We start from the raw sequence: 18,677 nt of genomic DNA on the forward strand, positions 1-18,677 counted from the left end.
CGTCCCGCGGCGCCGCGTCAGAGTCGGGGCCCTTTGGCTGGCCAGCTGGCGACATACTTTGAACCCGCTCCCTAAGACTGGCCCCGCCTCCCCGCCCCGCCCCGCCCCCAGCGGCCGGTCCGGGCGGTGTGCGCAGGCGCAGGGGGCGGAGCCGTGCCACGCGGGGCCAAGTGCGGAGGCCGCCAGCCGCCGGCCATGGGTCCACCGCTGCCTCCGGGCGCGGGGCTGGCGCGCTACCTCGTGTACTTCCAGTACGTGGGCACAGACTTTAAGTACGTCTTCCAGCCACGCCCCTTCCCACCCGTCCCGCCACTTGGGGTCGCGGGAGGCACGTGACCCAGCCGGGGAGCCAGTGTGGCGGACGGGATGCCGGGCGGGGTGCCTGGCGGTCGGGCGGGGACCGGAAACGCTTTGTCGGACCTCGGGGCGGGGGGGGGGGGCTCTGAGGACGGTCCCCGTGACTCCGCCCGCCTCTGCCTGCAGCGGGGTCGCAGCTGTCAGGGGCGCCCAGCGGGCCGTCGGGGTCCAGAACTACCTGGAGGTGAGGAGTCCCTGCCGGGCTGGAGGACGACGGGACCCAGGATGGCCCGGTGTCGGGACGAGCGGGAGTCCTGCTCGCGCTGCGGGCGTCGGGCGCTTCCCCCCTTTCTCCACCCTTCCACCTGATCCTTGCAGGAGGCCGCGGAGCGGCTGAACTCGTTGGAGCCCATCAGGTTCACCCTCTCCAGCCGCACGGATGCAGGAGTTCATGCGCTCAGCAACGCGGCGCACCTCGATGTTCAGCGTCGCCAGGGCAAGCCGCCCTTCTCCCCCGAGATCTTGACTAAGGTTCTCAACACCCACCTGAGGCACCCAGCCATCAGGTGAGCAGGGCGACCTGAGCTCAGCCCTGGGCTCTACTGCTTCTTGGCCCTGTCCACCGCAGGGGTAAAGTGGAGAGCCAGAAATACTTTGTGTCTCTGCGGAACTTGGAGATGAGGGCTCCAGGTACCAAAGTGACACTTGGATGTGTAAGTGGGCTCACTCCCCCCCTGAGCCTGACCTGTGGCCACAGGGTCCTGCAAGCCTTCCGAGTGCCCAGCGACTTTCATGCTCGCTATGCAGCCACCTCCAGGACATACCTGTACCGACTGGTGATGGGCTGTGACTGGCCTCACCAGCTGCCTGTGTTTGAACGAAACCTGTGCTGGGCTCTACCGGCAAAGTGAGTGTGGGCGTCAGTGTCAGGGAGGGTCGGGGCTCACAGGCCTGCCTAGCTGGAACTTTGCTCCTGACATCCTCCTGGCTCCCTCCCTCCAGCCACCTGGATGTGGCTGCCATGCAGGTGGCTGCCCAGCACCTCCTTGGGACACATGACTTCAGTGCCTTCCAGTCGACTGGTAGCCCAACCCCAAGCTCCATCCGCACACTGCGCCACATCTCAGTGTCCCCTGGCCTGGCCAGCCCCTTGGTCCCCTCCTCCCAGGAGAGCAGGTGAGGAGGAGCGGCCTTGTCCTATGGCCCTGCCCCAGGGTGTCCATGTTGGTCTGGAGGCCACAAAGGCAGGTAAGCAGTGGACTGGGTGTGCTGGGCATCCATGGGGCCTGGCCAGCTGGAGGGTGTGAGCCAGACACCCATGAGCCTGTAAGCTGTGCCCTACCCCCAGGCTGAGACCTTGCCAGGCCAAGGAGCAGAGGACAGAATGCTGCCTTTCTCCAAAGACCCCTGCCCTGCCCGGGGCGCTGCCCAGCAGATGGGTTTTGGCAGCTAGTGAAAAGGTTTCATTGCCACTAGTGGTTCCGGCCCAGCTTGGCAGGGTGTGGGTTCCGCTGCCCCTAGCACTCCCCGGTGGGCTTCCTGCCAGGTGGCAGCTGCTGACTTGGAGCCTCCCCAGTTTGGGCCAACCCCATGGGAAGAGGGACTTCTGAGTGGTCAGGCTGGCCCCTCCCTCGGCACCCTGCTTTCTGGCATCTTCACATGGCAAGCCTAGAGCTTCCTGCTGTCTACCTTGAGGGCTGTCGTCAGTCTGCTTTGGATCCCCTCCCACTGGCCACTCTTGGGGACAGGTGGTTGGTCATGAGGGCCTGAGCCTTCTCAGCCTCCTCTGTCTGAGGCCACATGGCAGTTAGGATGGCTGAGGATGGCCAATGCCTACATGTCACAGGTGTCTGTGTCCCTAGGAGGCTACAGTTCTGGAACCTGGAGTTTGAGAGCCAGTCTTTCCTGTACCGACAGGTGGGCTGTCCTGGGCCTTCTTGGGGACGGGCATGGGCAGGCCCCTGTGCCAACCCTGGTGTGGTTACAGGTTCGGAGGATGACAGCTGTGCTGGTGGCTGTGGGGCTAGGGGCTTTGAAGCCAGCCCAGGTGAAGGAGATTCTGGAAAGCAGAGACCCTCTAGGCAAGCACCAGGCTCGTGTGGCCCCAGCCCAGGGCTTGTTTCTGAAGTCAGTGATCTACGGAGACCTTGGGCAGGCTGGTAAGGGGTTCCCGCTGTGCACCCCACTGATTCCTCTCCCCAAGGCTGGATTCTCTGTAGGAGGGAGTTCATGGTGGCAGTCAAAGGCCTCCTATTGTCCTGGCCGATGAGAGTCCAGGTACCCAGTGAGATGGGCAAGGCATGTCCTGGAGTGAGCTGCCTCTGTTCCCCAGGTCTCATGAACAAATCAGAGAGGGGAGGGAGGGCTTTGGGTTGGCCCCTGCCCCAGGCTGATGTAGGGTTGGTCCACAGGTCCTGCCTCCTACACCACACAGAGTCTACAGTATGGAAACTCCCAGTGACTCCGGATGTGCCGGCCCAGCTGCTGGACCTCACTGTATTCACTGCACTCAGCCACCTGGAGCTGCAGCTATCTTGCCTGACCCCCTGCTTCTCTTAGGTCCCTAACGCCTGGGACACCCTTCTCTGCCTAAGTGGGGGCTGGCTCAGTATAGGGTGCAAAAGACAGGTGTGACACCCCGGGGGGCCTGTGGTCCTGCTGCTCTGGGAGCACCTCCCCTTCACCCACAGGGACTGGGGGTAAGAATAAAGACAAGCTGGCCCCAGAGGTCTGTGTATTACTTTGCCACAAAGGTGTGCTTGGGTTGTCCTGTCACGGGACTGTCCTTGTCCCTGGACAAAGTCTGTGCCCAGCCACAGACTTGGTTCACACAGATGCTACAGTGCTGAGGTCAAGGCCCAGGTCCTGGTGGGCACGGTCGCAAGGCAGAGCCACAGGCCTGGGTGGGTGGTGTGTCCACTAAGGGGTCTGGGGGAGACCCTTCTTGAGCAGTGCGGTAAGGAAGCTCCCCAGTTCCTCATCCTGCAGGAAAGGAGAGGAGAAAGGCAGTCATCTCACCCAGCATGTGAGGCCCCCATCCTGACAGGGCATGCCATTAGCACTCCAGGACCCATACCTGGTAGGTCCAGGACACCAGCAGCACCTTGGCACCTGGGTCCTCAGAGTGGGCAGCAGCCTGGATAAGGATGGACTCCACAGTCACAGAGCCATCAGGAAGATGCTGCACACAGTGATCCTTCAGGGTGCTGTGAGGGAGGCCCAGTGAGACCCTGCCTTCCCCTGTGGTCCTGCAGGATGCGGGGCAGACACCTGGGGAGACCACGCCTCCTTCCAGGATGGGGACAGGGTCAGGTACGCACCTCTTGAGGTGGCTGTAGACGCGTAGGGCCATCTCCTGCTCCTTGCGTGTGTCCTGCAGGTGCACACGGCAGGTGAAGCGCAGCTGGTGCTCGGCCAGGCCCAGCTCCTTCAGGGCTTGTTCAGAGGACACCAGTCGGAAGTTCTGCAGAGCAGGGGCGGTCAGGGAGAGTGGGGGTGCCACTTGCCACCCCCACAGGTCACACACTCACGCTGTCCTTCATGATGAGGGTGCCGTGCAAGAGCCGTGGCTTTTTGGCCTCCGGGAGCAGCCCTGTGGGGAGGGCAGCAGCTCTGACACAGCCCCTGCTCCCTGGCCACCCAGTTGCCCGGCGCCCGCCTGCCCCGCATACCCTGTGCCATCTCCCGCTTCAGCAGCCCCAGGGAGATGCCCACGGGGATGCTGGGGCTCGTGGGCAGTGTCACTGTCTCGCCGTTGGCTGGCATGTAGCAGCTGACACCTGGGGACAGAGAGCCTCAGTGCAGGCCGGCCGGTAGCGCGGGCGGGCAGGCGCTGTGCCCCCTCCGGCCCCCAGGCACCTACGCAGCTCCTGCTCGATCTTCTGCCGCAGGAAGCCCATCTTCTTCGCCTCACCGTGCACCAGCAGCACGCTCTCTGGCTCTGCCTGCCCCACCAGCTGCATGATGCCCTTGGCGTCGGCGTGGGCACTGAATGACATGTACTCCACCTGCATCTTAACCTCCAGCTACCGGGAGGGGGGGCACAGCTAGCACCGCCGGGCTGGCCGCCCACACAGCCCGGGACGCGGGGCGGGGGACTCACCACCTGCCGGCCCTCCATCTCCAGCTTGCGCTGCCCACTGAGGATCTTGTGGCCCACAGTGCCCTGCACACAGTAGCCAGGCATGATGACCTGCAGGTCGGGTCAGGCTCAGCCTGGGCACATCAGGGGCTCCTGGGACTCCACATCCACCCCGGAAACTGCTTTCCTCCGGAGCCCTGCTGCAGGCCCTGGGGCCAGGCTGAGAGCCCACCACAGTGCACCTGCTCAGGAGGCTAAAGACCTCCCTGCCAGACAGGTGGGCTGCGTCAGTCTGCCGTCCAGGTTGGACACCAGCAGCCCTCCCCCAGCAGCAACATCCCCCAGGCCAGAGTGGGGCCGGGCCCCTGAGCAGTGGAGGGCAGGGTGCATGAAAGAGCAGCCCTCTGCCCGCACCTGTGGGAGGCTCTCGTGCCCACCTCCCAGGCCCCCGGGAGCGGCCCCACCACAGGGCCCTCACCATGTTCTTCTCGTTTCCTGCCCACTTCCGGAAGATCTGCAGGGACTGGCCGGCATGCAGCATCCCTGGTGTGGCAAAAACAACCTGCAGAACAAACAGGTCAGGACACAAGACTCTGCCACAGGTGCAGAAGCCGCCCTGCCCTGCCCTGCCCTGCCCCGCCCTGCCTTACCATGGGACCTGGGTTGTCAGCAAACGCCCGGTCAAAGGCCTTGATGTGCTTGAACTCAAACATGTTCCTCTGGACAAAGGTCTTCCGGATCTTCTGGTTGGTCCAGGTGATGAAGAGCTTGTAGTAGTGGTTGGCCTTCTCCGTCAGGCCCGTGGAGAAGTAGATGGGCACCTTCAGGTTCATGCGCTCCCTGAGGGCCACAGTGCGGGGCCGCAGGGTCGGCCTGGGCTTCACAGCCCCCAGCACAACACTGTGTGGCCTGGGCTGAGTCACGTGAAGGCTGAGCCCCTGCTAGCTCAACCGTGCCAGCAGTACCTCAGAACTTGGCAGACAGCATCCCTGGGGCTCTTCTGGGGATGCCTGGGCTTGGACCAGTGACCCTGACAACAGCTGACAGTGCTGGCAGGACAGAGCCTCCAGGCCCACAGCAGCCCCTCCACCACAATGAGGCCAAGGCCGGTGTGGCCAGTGCTGCCTCAACTCCTCTGCACCCCACACCCTCCTCAGCTGCGAGAGTAGACCATTCCCGTTCACGGGCTGCCCACCCTGCACTGCCCACATGGGGCGGGGCTCCCTACACAACAGCCCTATGTGTGCCTACCAGAAGGTCTCCAGCAGGATGCAGAGCTCCTGCGCACGGCCCAGCGCAAACACGGGGATCAGCACCTGAGGGTGGCAAGGTAGGCTCAGGGGAACCCAGTGGGCAGCTGCTGTGAGAACCACAACCACTGGTGAACCCCACGGCTGGAGGCAGCCAGTTTCCACTGAGGGGCACCCTGAGATGGAGGGCGTGTCTGGGCCCCAGCCCCCACTGCCTACTGTCCTGCTTCAAACCCCATGTCGGGGACCATGGCCATCCAGAGCCACTACCTTCCCGCCACGCTCCACAGTCTCGTGGACTTTCTTCAAGAAGTCTCGCTCCCGGCAGCGCTTGGAGTCACGGATGGTGGTGGCATAGGTGGACTCCGTGATGAGCAGGTTGGGGCGACACTTATCAATCCAAGCAGCTCTGCAAGAAGCAGGTGCAGCCCATAGTGGCCTGTTCCCATGTTCACAGCTGCCAGGCTGGGAGCCACAGAGCAGACTCAGCCCCAGCCATTTTCCTGCCTCTGGACTCCACAGGAAGCGACTGTACGCAGCACATGGGGCCCATGGGAGCCACTGACATGCTGACCACCCTGGTGCACAGCACTACCACCCTCGCACAGGTCTCCAAGCTCCGGGAGCCTTGGGACAAAGCACACAAGGCCTACTTACCCCAAATGCCGGTCTGGGGTCATGTTATAATCACCCTGGCAAAGAAGGTGGCAATAAGGAGGACATACTGCCATGCCCCGTGGCCCGACCCAAGCCCACCACTGACCGTATAGACCACAGATTCTGAGCCCACTTTAATCTGGAACATGGCAGCCCCCAGCACGTGGCCTGCATAGTAGGCCTTGATTTCCAGCTCGTCATCCACCTGCAGAGGAGGGACCAGGCATGGCAGAAGCAGAGTCATCTGAGCATTTCATCAGTTCCTGCTTTTCTCCCATGACACCCAAGTCTTAATTAACCAAAAGTAACCAAAGATGGCCCAACATGGGAAAAGCACAAGAGATGACAAAGTGTCAAAGGCTCTGCAAATGGAGTCCCCAGGCATGGCTATAAGAACCTGATAAATGCAGGACTGGAAATGTGGGCAAAACTACAAAAAAAGTGCAAATTCTAAAACTAGGAAGTATGGGCTATGGACATAGCTCAGTGGTACAGCACTTGCCTACCAGATGCATGAAGCCCTAGATTCAATTCCCACTACTGCAAAAAGCGGGGCGGGGGGGGGGGGGTCCTTAGAAGATACATCCTCATCAGGTTTGATCTGGGACAGACAACAAATACTTTGAAAAGGAACTTGGTGTGGGAGTATATGCCTGTAATCCCAGCAATCAGGCTGAGCCAGGAGGATTCAAGTTTGAGGCCAGACTGGGTTACACAGTAGGTCCTGTCTCAATAAAAGAAAAACGAATTAATTAATTAAAACTAGAAACTGCAATAACCCAACATGTGAAATATTTTTTTTTTTTGGTACCAGGGATCACACTCAGGACCTCATGCTTGCCAGGCAGGCACTGTGCCGATGAGCTACCTCCCGGCCCCTCCCAACATGTGAATTTAATAGTAACATACTGGGCATAACCAAAAGAAAGAACACTCTCAAGACATCGAGGTGGGAAGGCCAGGCAGGAAGCCAGACAGAATGAGAGGTCTGGCTGAATGGGTCACACCCTCTTGCCAAGAGCCCAAGGCAAAGGGAGCACAGCGGGAAGGCGTCAGGCCAAGGAGCTAACCTGGGTGGAACTGGTGCTGATGCCACCACTCAGCTCCGCAAGGACACAGTCCTCTAAGAGCAGACACAGACAGTGTGCGGGACAGAAAAAGCTCCAGCCCGGAGTCCACGCCTTTTGAAAAGTGGCCCTGGAGGAGCCTCCAGGAAGGCAAGAAGACCACAGGCAGGAGAGGACGGACAAGGCCTTGGAGGAACACAAACCTCCCTCTTCTTACCTGGAAAAGATCCATCAGAATATGGGCCTCTTTAGCCAACTGTCAGGTAAAGAAGCCCCACGCTAGGCAGGGTTGCATACATCTACAGTCCTACACACCTATAATCCTCAGCTAACAGGCTGAGGCAGAAGGATTGCAAGTTCAAGGCCACCATGGGCAGCTTAGCAAGGTCATGTCTCAAAAAAGGGGGCTCAGTGCAAAGGCCCTGTGTTCAATCCCAGCACCAGTCAATCAATCCCAGAAGGGTGAAAGAAAAGAATGTACTTTCTGCTATCTCAGCTGGCCAGCCCTTCCCGCTCAAAACTGCCAGGCCTGACAGCACACTGCTGGCCTGGCTCACATGCGGTGGGCGCTGGCATGGTCACCGAATCACGAGGAGGCAGGCACCACTGCAGGGATGAAGAAACAGGCTCAATGCTATCCCAGGCCTACAGAACCCAGCATGACCTATGACTGCCAGACCAGAAAAAACAGGACGTGAATTTTGGCCACAACCACTCGGACTGTGAAAATGGACCCTCAAAGCAAACAGTTCCTACAGATGGCAACTTGTAAAACAGGCAGATTAAAATGACAAAGCAAATGAGAGACAGACCTTTGATCTTTTTTGGGTACTGGGCTGAAGACGGGAGAGACCTGAAAGAATGCGATCCTGGAACTCCTACAGCTGTCCTGAGACTGACACAGTCCCTCCTGGGGCCACAGGTCCTCAGACATTCTCTATAGAAACCCTCAGAAACAAGGCCAGCCTTTGTCTTCCAATTACTCTGTTGAAGGTCACCTAACTTCTCTGAGACGACCACCAATCACAGGAAAGGACTTGCAGTGTCTCTTTCATGCCAGGAGCTCACAAGGCAGATTCTAGATGCAGCACAGTCAGCAAAACAAGACACCTGCTCTGCTCAGCCAACTGTGCCTCCTCAACAGTGCAAGTCTCGGCTTTGCCCCTCTGCCTTCGGTGGCTTCCAGGGCACACCAAGCCAGCGGGAAACACCCTGGACGTCTCTGGGCCTTTGTCGTGGGCCAGCAGCCTTGCCTCCCTGGTCCCCACAGGTCCTGCTCGCTGAAGCCATGGTGCCCATGGGCAGCCAGCACCAGCCAGGAGGAGACTGTACGACAGGTGGGCCCCAGCTGACACTGTCCTCACCTGACCCAGGCCCTCCTGGACACATTCTGCCTTGCAGAAAACAGCTAGAGTGAAGACAGAACCATGGTTTTGAGCTGAAGAGATCATCTAGGGACAGATCCTGCTCATCTCTTGAGCCCTCATAAATGAGGACACACCCAGAGTGCTCCTTGCAGTCAAAGGAGGAAAGATCTGGAGGAAAAGGGAAAAGGGTATTTTGCAGCTAACAGGACAAAAAACAAAAGGTGTGGTGATGCACACCTATAATCCCAGCACTCAGGAGGCTCAGGCTCAAAGATCACGCTGGAGTTCAAGGCCACCATGAAGACATAGTGGGACCCTGACTCCGAGGACAAACAAAACAAAACAAAACAAAAACAAGAAAAGAAAGGAAGGAAAGGAAAAGGAGAGAAGGCCAGGGATTTAGCTCAGTGGTTTCGCTGCCTGCCGCACAAGTGCAAGGTCCTGAGTTCGATCCCAGGTACAAAAAAAAAAAGAAAAAGAATGAGATAAGTAAAATAAATCCATTCAGAGACAAAGAAGTCACTGCCAACAGACCCATGCTGATTTTCTTTAGACAAAAGGTAAATTATCCTGGGTTAAAGGTGAAAACTCAGGAAGCCTTATAAGAGTGAATATGGGAGCCGGGGATTTAGCTCAGTGGTTTCGCCGCCTGCCTTGCAAGTGCAAGGTCCTGAGTTCGATCCCCAGTACCAAAAAAAAAAAAAAAAAAGAAAAGAAACAGCCAGGGATTTAGCTTAGTGGCACCGTGCCTGCCTCAAAAGCACAAGGTCCCGAGTTCAATTCCCAGTACCAAAAAAAAAGAAACAGACAAAAGCTTCAATCAGAAGAATAAAATGATCCAAAATGTACAAGAAATCTAATGAGAAACACACACCGGGCCTGGGGATTTAGCTCAGTGGTTCCGGCGGCGCCTGCCTCGAAAGCTCAAGGTCCTGACAAGGTCCCCGAGTTCGATCCCAGATTCCAAAAAAAGAAAGACAGAAACACACACAGCCACACCTTCACCAGAAAGTTTCCAAATCGGACTTCTCAGCTGACTGTCCGAAGCCCTCCTCCCTCCGAGCCACAAGGTCATTCCAGGCTGGTACTCGGCACCCTTTAGGCCTCGACAGCCTGCCCTCTGGCCTCCGTCTCCCCTCTAGCCAACAGAGGACACCAGCAAGTCTCTCACAGCAGAGTTCGCCCCAAGCCCCTGGTACCCAGATGGCACAGTGTGCTTCTGGGCCGCCCTGGCGCCTTCAGTGCCTCGAGGGCAGAGCCAGGTGGGCAGAGCTTGTGTACACAGGTGCACATGCACGTGGCCCTTGCACACTCTCCAGGTCAGGTGCCAGCTCAGTGCTGGACCTGTGCCCTCACCACTGCCATTCCTGGTTCCCACAGGGCGGGACGGGCTGAGACGGGGCAGCCCAAGCCCAAGGCTCCTGGGCCTTCCAGACGGTGTCGAGCAGGCCCATGAGGTGCCACAGTGCCTGACCTGGACTGTCTGGTGCAGGTGGACGGCCACCACCTTCTTCATGCAGTCTTTGATCATCTGGGAAGTGAAGAAGTTGGCCTCGCCCTTCTTGTCCACAGCGATCTTTCGGTAGTCCTCCAGCAAGATGGGGCAGATGGCCTGGGTGGGGTGGGTCATATAGATGGGCCCATCATAGCCCACCATCTCACTGAAGTAGGGGAGCGCCCCACAGTGGTCCAGGTGGAAGTGGCTGTGGGGACAACACCAGTCAGCCCACACCAGCTCTGGGCTTGTGTTCTCTCCACTCATTCACAGAGGCCTCCTGTGCACCAGATACCAACCCCGGTAATGAACAACCAGAATGAACAGACGTGAAAACCACCACCTTCCCAAACATATGTTCAGTGGCCTAGCAAAGCAACTGTAGGCAAATCAATACAACATGTAATGGACAGCAACATGTCGCTGAAGAAACATAAGGCTCTGAAGGGACACTGCACTGGGGGCAGCTGCTGGCTCTGGCAGGGGTCAGGATCCTCCTGGAGAAGATGGAGGGAGCTGGGACAGTGCGGGGCCAGCCCAGGGGACCCCTGGGGACAGAGGCCACACAGTGCCCAGTCCACACAGGCAGCACACACAGCTGAGTCCAGAGGAACCAAGACCACAGGAGCACAGCAGTGTGGATGCTGCTTCTGGACTGGGCTGCAGAGGGCCGGGAAGAGTCTGTGGTCAGCAGGGGTCTAGAGGGCTGGACCCTGGGTGGGAAGAGAAACGTCTCTCCCCTTGGCTCAGCCCTGTGAGGTGAGGAGGCGACAGGCCGGTGGCTAGACTTCGAACTTGGAGCTTGGGGTCAAGGCAACTCAGATGTCTAGAGTGGCCCGCAGGGCTTGGCATTCCTGAGGCAGTGAGGGAATCGGAGCATGGAGCCAGAAGACCCAAGTTAGAGGTCAGGGAGAGGAACAAGCACACACTGGATGGTTAGGAGGAAGCGAGAGGGAGCTGTCACCATTGCCATGTGCAGCTGAGAGGCCTCGAGAGTCAGTGGGACCCAGGAGCAGTGCTGGGCTCAGCACCGCTTGGCACTGGTGGAGTGGCCGACCTGGCTACAGGCTCCGGGCTTGTTTGCCCTGGCTCTGGTCTCTGCCCAGAATGCCCGACTGAGGGGCTGTCCCCCCATGAGGAGTGAGGCACACAGACAACCTGGGGACAGAGCCCTGTGACCCAGGCAGTGGGCAGCTCACCACGGTCCAGACCCACACTCACCTGATGATCACGCAGTCCAAAAAGTCAGTCAGCCGGCCATTCTGGGTGATATAGGAAAAATCGGGAAAGCGCCTCTGAGGAGAATCAAGAACATGGTCAGAAAGCAGCTGCTGCCCCAGGCCTTCCCACAGCAGCAGGGCCAGCAACCACAGGAAGAGGGGTCAGTGCACCCCCAGCCTGGGGTACCACCTGTAGCACTGTATTTAGTATCCTGAGAGGGTCTTGCTGCTGACTGAGGTCATTGCTGACCTCTCAAACTAGAATCTGAACACTGAGCTCAGCTCACAGGCTCTTTTTGTTTTGTTTGTTTTTGGTACCGGGGATCAAACTCGGGAACTTGCGCTTGCGTGGCAGGTGGCGAAACCACTGAGCTAAATCCCTGGCCTGGCCCTCACAAGCTCTTACAGGGCCAGGCATTCGCCTCAGTCCCAGCCCACCTGTCACACAGTGTGACACACTCAATGCATGGCTGCAGCTGCCCAAGGGTGCCCACTGCTACCCACTCCCCTCGTCTGTCCTTCAGTCAAAGTCCAGGGACCCTGCTAGCAGCAGGTGTGTGGTGGCCTCCCCGCCTGTGGACTATTGCTTGAAGGACTCACATCATCGTTGAAGCCCATGTGCATGCCACAGTCCAACATGACGTTCTTGCCAGCGATGGAGACCAAGATACAGCTGCGGCCGACATCCTGGCCAGCCCCTGCTCAAGCAAAAGCACAGGTCAGAGGCACAGCCATGCCCCCTCTCCCTTCCTCCCAGGCTCCTCAAGGCCTTCAGTGGAAGGAAACTGGACCTCAAGGGCACCCTTTGCACAGATGTGTGGTGGGAAAGCAGGCAAGGGAGATGCACAGGAGAGGACCACCAAGTCACCAGGCACGGCTGGAACTCTGGCAGAGAATGAGGCACTGTCACTGCCCCCAGTACCAACAAAGGCAAGCTGCGGCTCTGCAGGGCCTCACTGGTGCTCCCCAAAAGCTCAGTCAGGTCCTTCCTGGGTCCTAGGCTAAGCTGTCAACAGCTGAAACCTCGATCCCCCTGGGCTTTGTAAAGGTCTGGAGGCCAAGTTCTGGGGCTGGGGACCCCTTCACAGAGCCACAGCAGAGGGACACTCATGTGGCCTCAGCCCAGCCACAAGGAGACATGGCCCTGGCTATCTAACAATAACTAATAACTGTTGCCACAGCACAGATGTCCCAGCCCAGACAGGTGCGACAGGGGCCCCCACCATTGGGCCCCTTGAGCATCCCCAGCTCAGCCCCAAACAGTGTCCTCCATTCTGCTGACAACCAGGTAGCTCCGTGGGCAGCTCCAGCCCAAGGCCAGGTGGGACAAACCCATTCTCCCATATGGCCATTTGCCACCTCCCCCAGCTTCTGGGGCCACAGGGAAAGGGGGCTCTGAGAACAGCAAAGGGCCTGGCTTCCGTCATTAATCCAATTCAACTCCCTCTGCCAGACACATGGACCATTCAGCCATCACCACCACACATGGCACAGTAGCCTGGCCAGGCCATCAGGCAGTCAGCCAGTGGAAGGGCTTAGGGTCTTTCTTTCTTCTTAGAGGTACTGGGGATTGAACCCAGGACCTTGCTCATGTTAAGCATCTACCACTCGGCCACATCGTCATTCCTTTAGTTTTTTTTTTCACCCCTTCAGTTTTTGAAAGAGTCTCATTAAGTTGCCCAACTGGCCTTGAACTTGCTGCCCGGATTACAGGCATGCCAGAAATGTGCCCCTGCACCTAGTAAGTATGGGTTCTTTTGCAGGCCCGTTCCCATTGCCCCACGGTGTGAGCTCCTGAGGCTGGAGTGCCCACTGTCTCCCCACACTGCACCTCCAGACCTGAAGCCATTCCAGGGCAAGAGGGGAAGGCCTGCCCCCTTCACAGGTAAGGACCTGAGGTAAGGGAGTCACCCAGGGACACACAACCAACAAGGGTGGGGCCAGGCTGGTGTCCAGAGTCCAAGGCCCAGCGCTGTGACACTGACTGTCCTTCCTCCAGTGGGACCCACAACTTCAGAGCAAGAACAGCTGCTGGCACTGGGCAGAGCAGCGGGGAAACAGCCTCAGCCCAGCACATGAAAGGAGACAGCACTCAGAATGCAAAGGAAGAGCTATCCCTGTCCACGTGGGGCTCACATCCTAGGGTGAGGGGCAATGACACAGCCTGAGTACATCAGGTGGAGGTCACCATGGTAGAGAAAAGTAAGGCAGGGAAGGGGACGGGACGCCCAGAAACTTCAAAACCATGGCAGAAAAGACCCAGGAAAAGATAACTTCCCAGCAGGTGGTTAGCAGGTAGCCAGGACAGGGGGAATGGCTGTACAAAGGCCCTGTGGTGAAGTGACCTAGGGGGACTCAGTATTTGGTCAGGTGATCCGGAGTGCAGAGCAGGACACCTGCACAGAACAAGAAAGTGTTTCTGACACCCCATCTAGCAAAAGAAGCGAGTTCTGTGACAGCTCAGCATAAGCACAAAGAAAGTCCAGAGACATCCAGGAGGGTCCCGGGACCCCATATTTCAATGCACTATTTCCTCTTCCACACTGTTCTACTAGAGGCTGCAGTTTTGATTTTTGCAAAAAGCAGCAAAATTTTTTTCCTTCTTTTTCTTTTTCAGCCCTGGGATTGAACCCAAGGCTTCATGCATGCTAGGCAAGTGTTCTGCACTGAGCTATATCCCTAGCCCTTTTTTCTTTCTTTCTTTCTTTCTTTTTTTTTTTTTTTTTGCTACCGGGGAACGAACTCGGGGCCTTGCGCTTTCGAGGCAGGCGCCAGAACCACTGAGCTAAACTCCGGCCTTTTCTCATTTTGATACAAGGTCTCACCAAGTTGCCCTGGCTGGGCTAGAACTTGCGATCCTTCTGCCTCATCCTTCCGGAGTGGTGGGATTACCAGGATGCGCCACCACTCCCCCGCCCCAAAGTTGTTGTTTTTTTTAAATGTTGCAGACCAGGTAGGACGAGGGTCAAACTGAGAATTGGTTACAAGTAACCTGGGAGTAAGTAGATGATGAAGGTGGAGAGAACCAGAGGTCCTGACGCTGCATGCGCAAAGGTGGACACGGGCAGGATGGAGTTGGCGCCACTGTTCGCTTGGTGCAGAGGCAGCTCCCACTCGGGACCCACTCTACCTCGCGGCCGCCTGAGACTCCCTGATACCACACAGCAAGCCCTGGGCCAGGACCCGATCCCGCTCCGACCCGCTCCTCGCCGGCCCAGAAACTAGGAAAGCCGCCTCCGCTCCTCGCGGCGAGGGCGGCCGCGGGCGGCGCTGGGGGCCGAGGAAGGAGGGCCTCGCGGGGCTCGTGGGCCACAAACGTCTTACCCAAAGGGGTGACTCTGATTTCAGGCATCGCCGGGCGGCACTGTGTGTTCCCTGGTCCGCCGCGCTCCTCCGGCAGGGAAGGCGGGGGACGGCCAACCGCGACTGCACCTACAGACGACACCACCCCAAATCCCGCGAGATAGGTGCACTCCGCGGGTACCGTCGCGGGGGCGACAGCTTCCGGTCCGCTCGCCGGAAACGCTGACCGGTTTGTCGGATCCTGATTGGGCGACCCGTGACCAATCATGGCGGTGGGGTGGAGCCAGACCCGCCGGCACCTGACCACTGGCGGGCGGCGGGCGGAGCGTAACTGGCAGGGCCAAGCGCGAACCGGGTGTCGCGGACCTCAGAGCTGCGGCCGCCCCTTCCTCTCCGCCCACCTCCACTGCGCCCGGTGCCCCGGGCCAGACGAAGACCTGGTGCGCTCGCCCCAGGTGAGACTTGCGGTTTCCCCGGACCGCGCCCGGCGACCTTCTGGGGAGGCTCAGAGGCGCCCGCTGGCTGCCCTTCCTGCGTCCCCGCACCCCGCGATGCGTCCTGTTGGCCTCAGGCTCCGGTCCTGGGCAGGAAGGCCGAGCTGACAGGATCCAGGGGGGCGCAGAAGGGACCCCAGGGGCTCATAGACCATCCGCTCAGTGGACACGGCACCGCAAGAGGGCGAGGCGCGCTAGACACCGGGACCGTGCGCCCCGGGCCCCAGACCACCTTGAGATGAAGGACTGAGCCACAGGGTGCTGCTGTGAGTTTCTAGGGGCCCAGGTGTCCTGCACCTGTCTGGGGCTCTCAGCACAGCTGGGGTGCTAAGGGCCCTGCAAGTGCGAGGTCAGGGGAAGGCTCCCAGCGCCAAAGGGCACAGAGGACCCCAGGGCAGTGGGGTGAGGTTCAGCCTAGTTCTGAAGCTTGTCAGACCTGCCTGACAGGGTCTGCCCTGGGCACCAGGGAAGGTGGGGCAGGGGTGCTTGCAGGCACCCACACGTGTAGACGCTGAGATGTTGTGGGGTGACTGTAAGAATGCAAGAGTACTCAAACCCACCCCAACCTCAAAGCCTGTGTCCTGGGCCATTTTCAGAATATTCCATGGAGGTAAGGGGCCTGTGGTAGCCTCCTGAGCGTGGTGCGACCTTTGGCCTAGCCACCCTGTGTGCGATGTGTACGGTGAAGATTGGTGCCTGTCAACCCAGCAAATGCCACCCTGCCACCTCTGCCCTGGCTCCAGAGGTGCAGCTGCAAACAAGGAAGGAGGAGGCCCACCCAGCCACCCTCCCCATGTGCTCTCCTGCCATGTCCAAAGTATTTATGTCCTAACCTGCTGTGTCAGAATTATTTACTATCTCAGAGCCCCTGGTTTTGAGTCTGACACCCCCTCCCATTAGAATGTTGACCTGAGGGGCTGGGAATTTAGCTCAGTGGTTCCGCCGCCGCCTGTCTTGCAAGTGGAAGGACCCAAGTTTGATCTCGGGTACCAAAAAAAAAAAAAAAAAGTTAAACATAGAATGTTGCCCTGAGAGCACAGAGCTCTAGATGCAGCCCAGTGCCCTATCCTGTGCCAGCCTCTCTGAAACATTTGTCCAGTGCCTGAAAACAGATAGGGACCCTAGGGAGAGGATCAGAAAACAAGCAAGAAGCCTCAGCAGGGAGGCCTGCTACAAATGGGATGGAGCATGGTGGTCCCATGCAGGGACTGCCCTGAGTTAGTGATCTGCATGACAAGCAGGGGCCATCCCCAGGTCCGGGCAAGGGGCACAGCATGGTTGCCCAAGCATGTCCGAGTGTGGCTCCTGTCAAGGGAGCCCTGTGAAAGGGGACAGGGTCTCACCATAGGTTTGGAGAGGAGTTTCAGGATTCTGGCTCTTTCTTTCAATGACTCCTCCACCCCTCCTCCACCCTCCAGGGTGGACAGGAAATGAGGTGTGGAGTGAGCTGGGCAGCAAGACAGCCCAGAAGTTCTGTATAAAACTGTGTTTCAGTTCATATTGGAAAATGGATGGTTCAGAGGCAGATTTCAACCTGAAAGTTGTCCTGGCCAGTTTTAAGCAGTGTTTCAACGAGAAGGAGGAGGTACTGCTGGACCACTACATCACCAGCTGGAAGGGACTGGTCAGGTGTGTGCAGGGGGGGCTGCTTTCCTATAGAGGGCCAAGCCGGAAGTGGCAAGTGGTGGTGCTGCTTGTCAGCAGGCATGGGTGGTATCTGCTTCCTGCTTGGCACTGGGCACAGAGCGGGGTGATGGTGGGCCATTCTCAGTTGTCCTGTCCTTCCTCCAGGCAGAAATGTCCCCAGTAGTTCAGGACAGATGATGTCCCCTGTGCAGCTGCATGGGGCCTCAAGCTCTTGTTTCCCACACAGGTTTTTGAACAGCCTGGGCACGGTCTTCTCATTCATTTCCAAGGACGTAGTCTCAAAGCTGCACATCATAGAGCACCTGAGGAGCAGCCCTCAGTGTGAGCACTACATGAGCCTGCAGTCCATGGTGGCCTACGAGGTGGGAAATGGGCTGGTAGACCTGGATCGTCGCTCCCGCCACCCTGACTCAGGCTGCCGAACCATGCTGCGCCTGCACCGGGCTCTGCACTGGCTGCAGCTGTTCCTGGAAGGCTTGCGCACTAGCCCTGAGGATGCACGCACCTCCACACTCTGCGTTGACTCCTACAATGCCTCGCTGGCTGCCTACCACCCGTGGATTGTGCGACAAGCTGTCACAGTAGCCTTCTGCACCCTGCCCTCACGCAAGGCCTTTCTTGAAGCCATGAACATGGGGTCCCCTAAGGAGGCTGTGGAGATGCTAGGCGAGGCCCTGCCCTTTATCAAGCAAGTGTATGACATTTCCCAGAGGCTCTATGCTGAGCACTCCCTGCTGAACCTGCCCTAGCAGCCAGCACCCAGGGTCAGTGGCTCCCCGCTGCAGGGCTTGGGCAGGCCAAGGCCTCCACTCTACACACAGCTTTTTGGGTGCCACTGTCACCCCAGTGAGCTGAGCTTGCTGGAAGCCATGGGCAAACAGGAAATGCAGGCTTGTGGCCCTCTGAGCCATAGCCTAACCCTCAGCCTCAGTTACACACATGCTCAGTTCCGGCCTTACTGAGGTACAGACAGCAGATCAGGCAGGACAGCAGCAGCCAGAGGGTTTGTCCCATCCATGTTTGTGAAAGGCATATGGTCACAAGTCCCTTGGACACAGAGGCTTTGTCTTCCTCCAGCCAAGTGTTTAGTTTTGCATGCCTGTCACAGAGCCAGGACGCGATAGAAACGGTGTCTGTGTCAGGCAGGCAGCCTCAGTCCTCTCTATACCCTGGCTGGAATCTGGGCATGGTGAGCTTTCTTGCCCTTCACCTCATTGGCCTCACACAGAACAGGCCAGCAGTTTTCTGTCCAAGGGCCCTAGAAAGTCCTGGGAAGCCCTCCAGAGCCACTGCAAGCATCAGCTCCTACAGGGCTTGTTACAAGGCACTTGCGCTCAGCCTGAGGTCCTGGGAGCCCAACACCCCGGGTGGAGCCAGGCCTCATCCTCCCTGGCAGCACCCCACAAGATGCCACACTTCTTCCCCTGCCCTACTGCCCCGCCCCCACGTGCTCAGCACGTCCTGGTGGGGCATGGTGTGGGAAAGTGGCCAGCCCTCACTACCAGCAGCCACCACCCAGCGCTTGGGGACCTGGCCTCTCCGCCTGGACCTAGGACAGACCACGAAACAGTGCCTACAGGGAAGCGGATGCATCAATGTCAGCTTGCAGAATTTGCCTGCTACCCGATGCATGTGGTAATTTTCAGCATAATAAAATTACACTTACAGGACTGGGTATGGTGTTCCAGGATGGGTACAGGGGTCCACCAGGTGCTTGATGACTTGGAAGACTCCACAAAGGACCCCAGGCACAGAGCTGAACCATGCATTCCCTGACCCCAGGGGCTCAAAGGGCAGTG

At 58.5% G+C, this 18,677-nt stretch overlaps 3 protein-coding genes across 8 annotated transcripts; 2 read left to right on the top strand and 1 right to left on the bottom strand.

The window, feature by feature from the left end:
* Positions 1-124: 124 nt before the first annotated feature.
* On the top strand, positions 125-3,024 carry Pusl1 (pseudouridine synthase like 1). Of its 2 annotated transcripts, none has more exons than XM_004863868.4 (8): positions 125-272; positions 484-541; positions 676-863; positions 1,055-1,204; positions 1,300-1,473; positions 2,160-2,214; positions 2,285-2,456; positions 2,709-3,024. In XM_004863868.4, exons 1-8 carry the CDS (start codon positions 196-198, stop codon positions 2,756-2,758), a joined length of 924 nt encoding a protein of 307 aa, XP_004863925.1. In that variant the 5' UTR covers positions 125-195; the 3' UTR covers positions 2,759-3,024. The 2 variants fall into 2 exon arrangements, with proteins under 2 accessions (XP_004863925.1, XP_012920564.1); XM_013065110.3 differs by having other exon boundaries at positions 142-251.
* Ints11 (integrator complex subunit 11) lies at positions 3,015-14,944 on the bottom strand. 4 transcript variants are annotated; one of them, XM_021243668.2, is made up of 17 exons: positions 14,759-14,944; positions 12,035-12,132; positions 11,436-11,509; positions 10,194-10,422; positions 6,392-6,490; positions 6,286-6,320; positions 5,899-6,037; positions 5,630-5,694; positions 5,029-5,218; positions 4,857-4,940; positions 4,400-4,462; positions 4,160-4,322; positions 3,969-4,076; positions 3,828-3,889; positions 3,618-3,760; positions 3,374-3,433; positions 3,015-3,279 (listed from the first exon to the last, which is right to left on the bottom strand). In XM_021243668.2, exons 1-17 carry the CDS (start codon positions 14,784-14,786, stop codon positions 3,135-3,137), a joined length of 1,785 nt encoding a protein of 594 aa, XP_021099327.1. In that variant the 5' UTR covers positions 14,787-14,944; the 3' UTR covers positions 3,015-3,134. The 4 variants fall into 4 exon arrangements, with proteins under 4 accessions (XP_021099327.1, XP_087070467.1, XP_021099325.1 ...); XM_087214341.1 differs by having other exon boundaries at positions 3,374-3,503; XM_021243666.2 differs by having other exon boundaries at positions 4,400-4,489.
* A 92-nt stretch (positions 14,945-15,036) lies between these two features.
* Cptp (ceramide-1-phosphate transfer protein) lies at positions 15,037-18,545 on the top strand. 2 transcript variants are annotated; one of them, XM_004863866.4, is made up of 3 exons: positions 15,037-15,192; positions 16,726-16,860; positions 17,105-18,545. In XM_004863866.4, the coding sequence occupies exons 2-3, from the start codon at positions 16,739-16,741 to the stop codon at positions 17,625-17,627; spliced, it is 645 nt and encodes a 214-aa protein (XP_004863923.1). In that variant the 5' UTR covers positions 15,037-15,192; positions 16,726-16,738; the 3' UTR covers positions 17,628-18,545. The 2 variants fall into 2 exon arrangements, with proteins under 2 accessions (XP_004863923.1, XP_004863922.1); XM_004863865.4 differs by having other exon boundaries at positions 15,165-15,497.
* The last annotated feature ends 132 nt before the right edge of the window (positions 18,546-18,677 follow it).

This window comes from Heterocephalus glaber, unplaced genomic scaffold, assembly GCF_053883595.1.
Source record: "Heterocephalus glaber isolate CG9 unplaced genomic scaffold, H.glaber_assembly_v1.0 deba00001447, whole genome shotgun sequence".
Taxonomy (NCBI): domain Eukaryota; kingdom Metazoa; phylum Chordata; class Mammalia; order Rodentia; family Bathyergidae; genus Heterocephalus; species Heterocephalus glaber.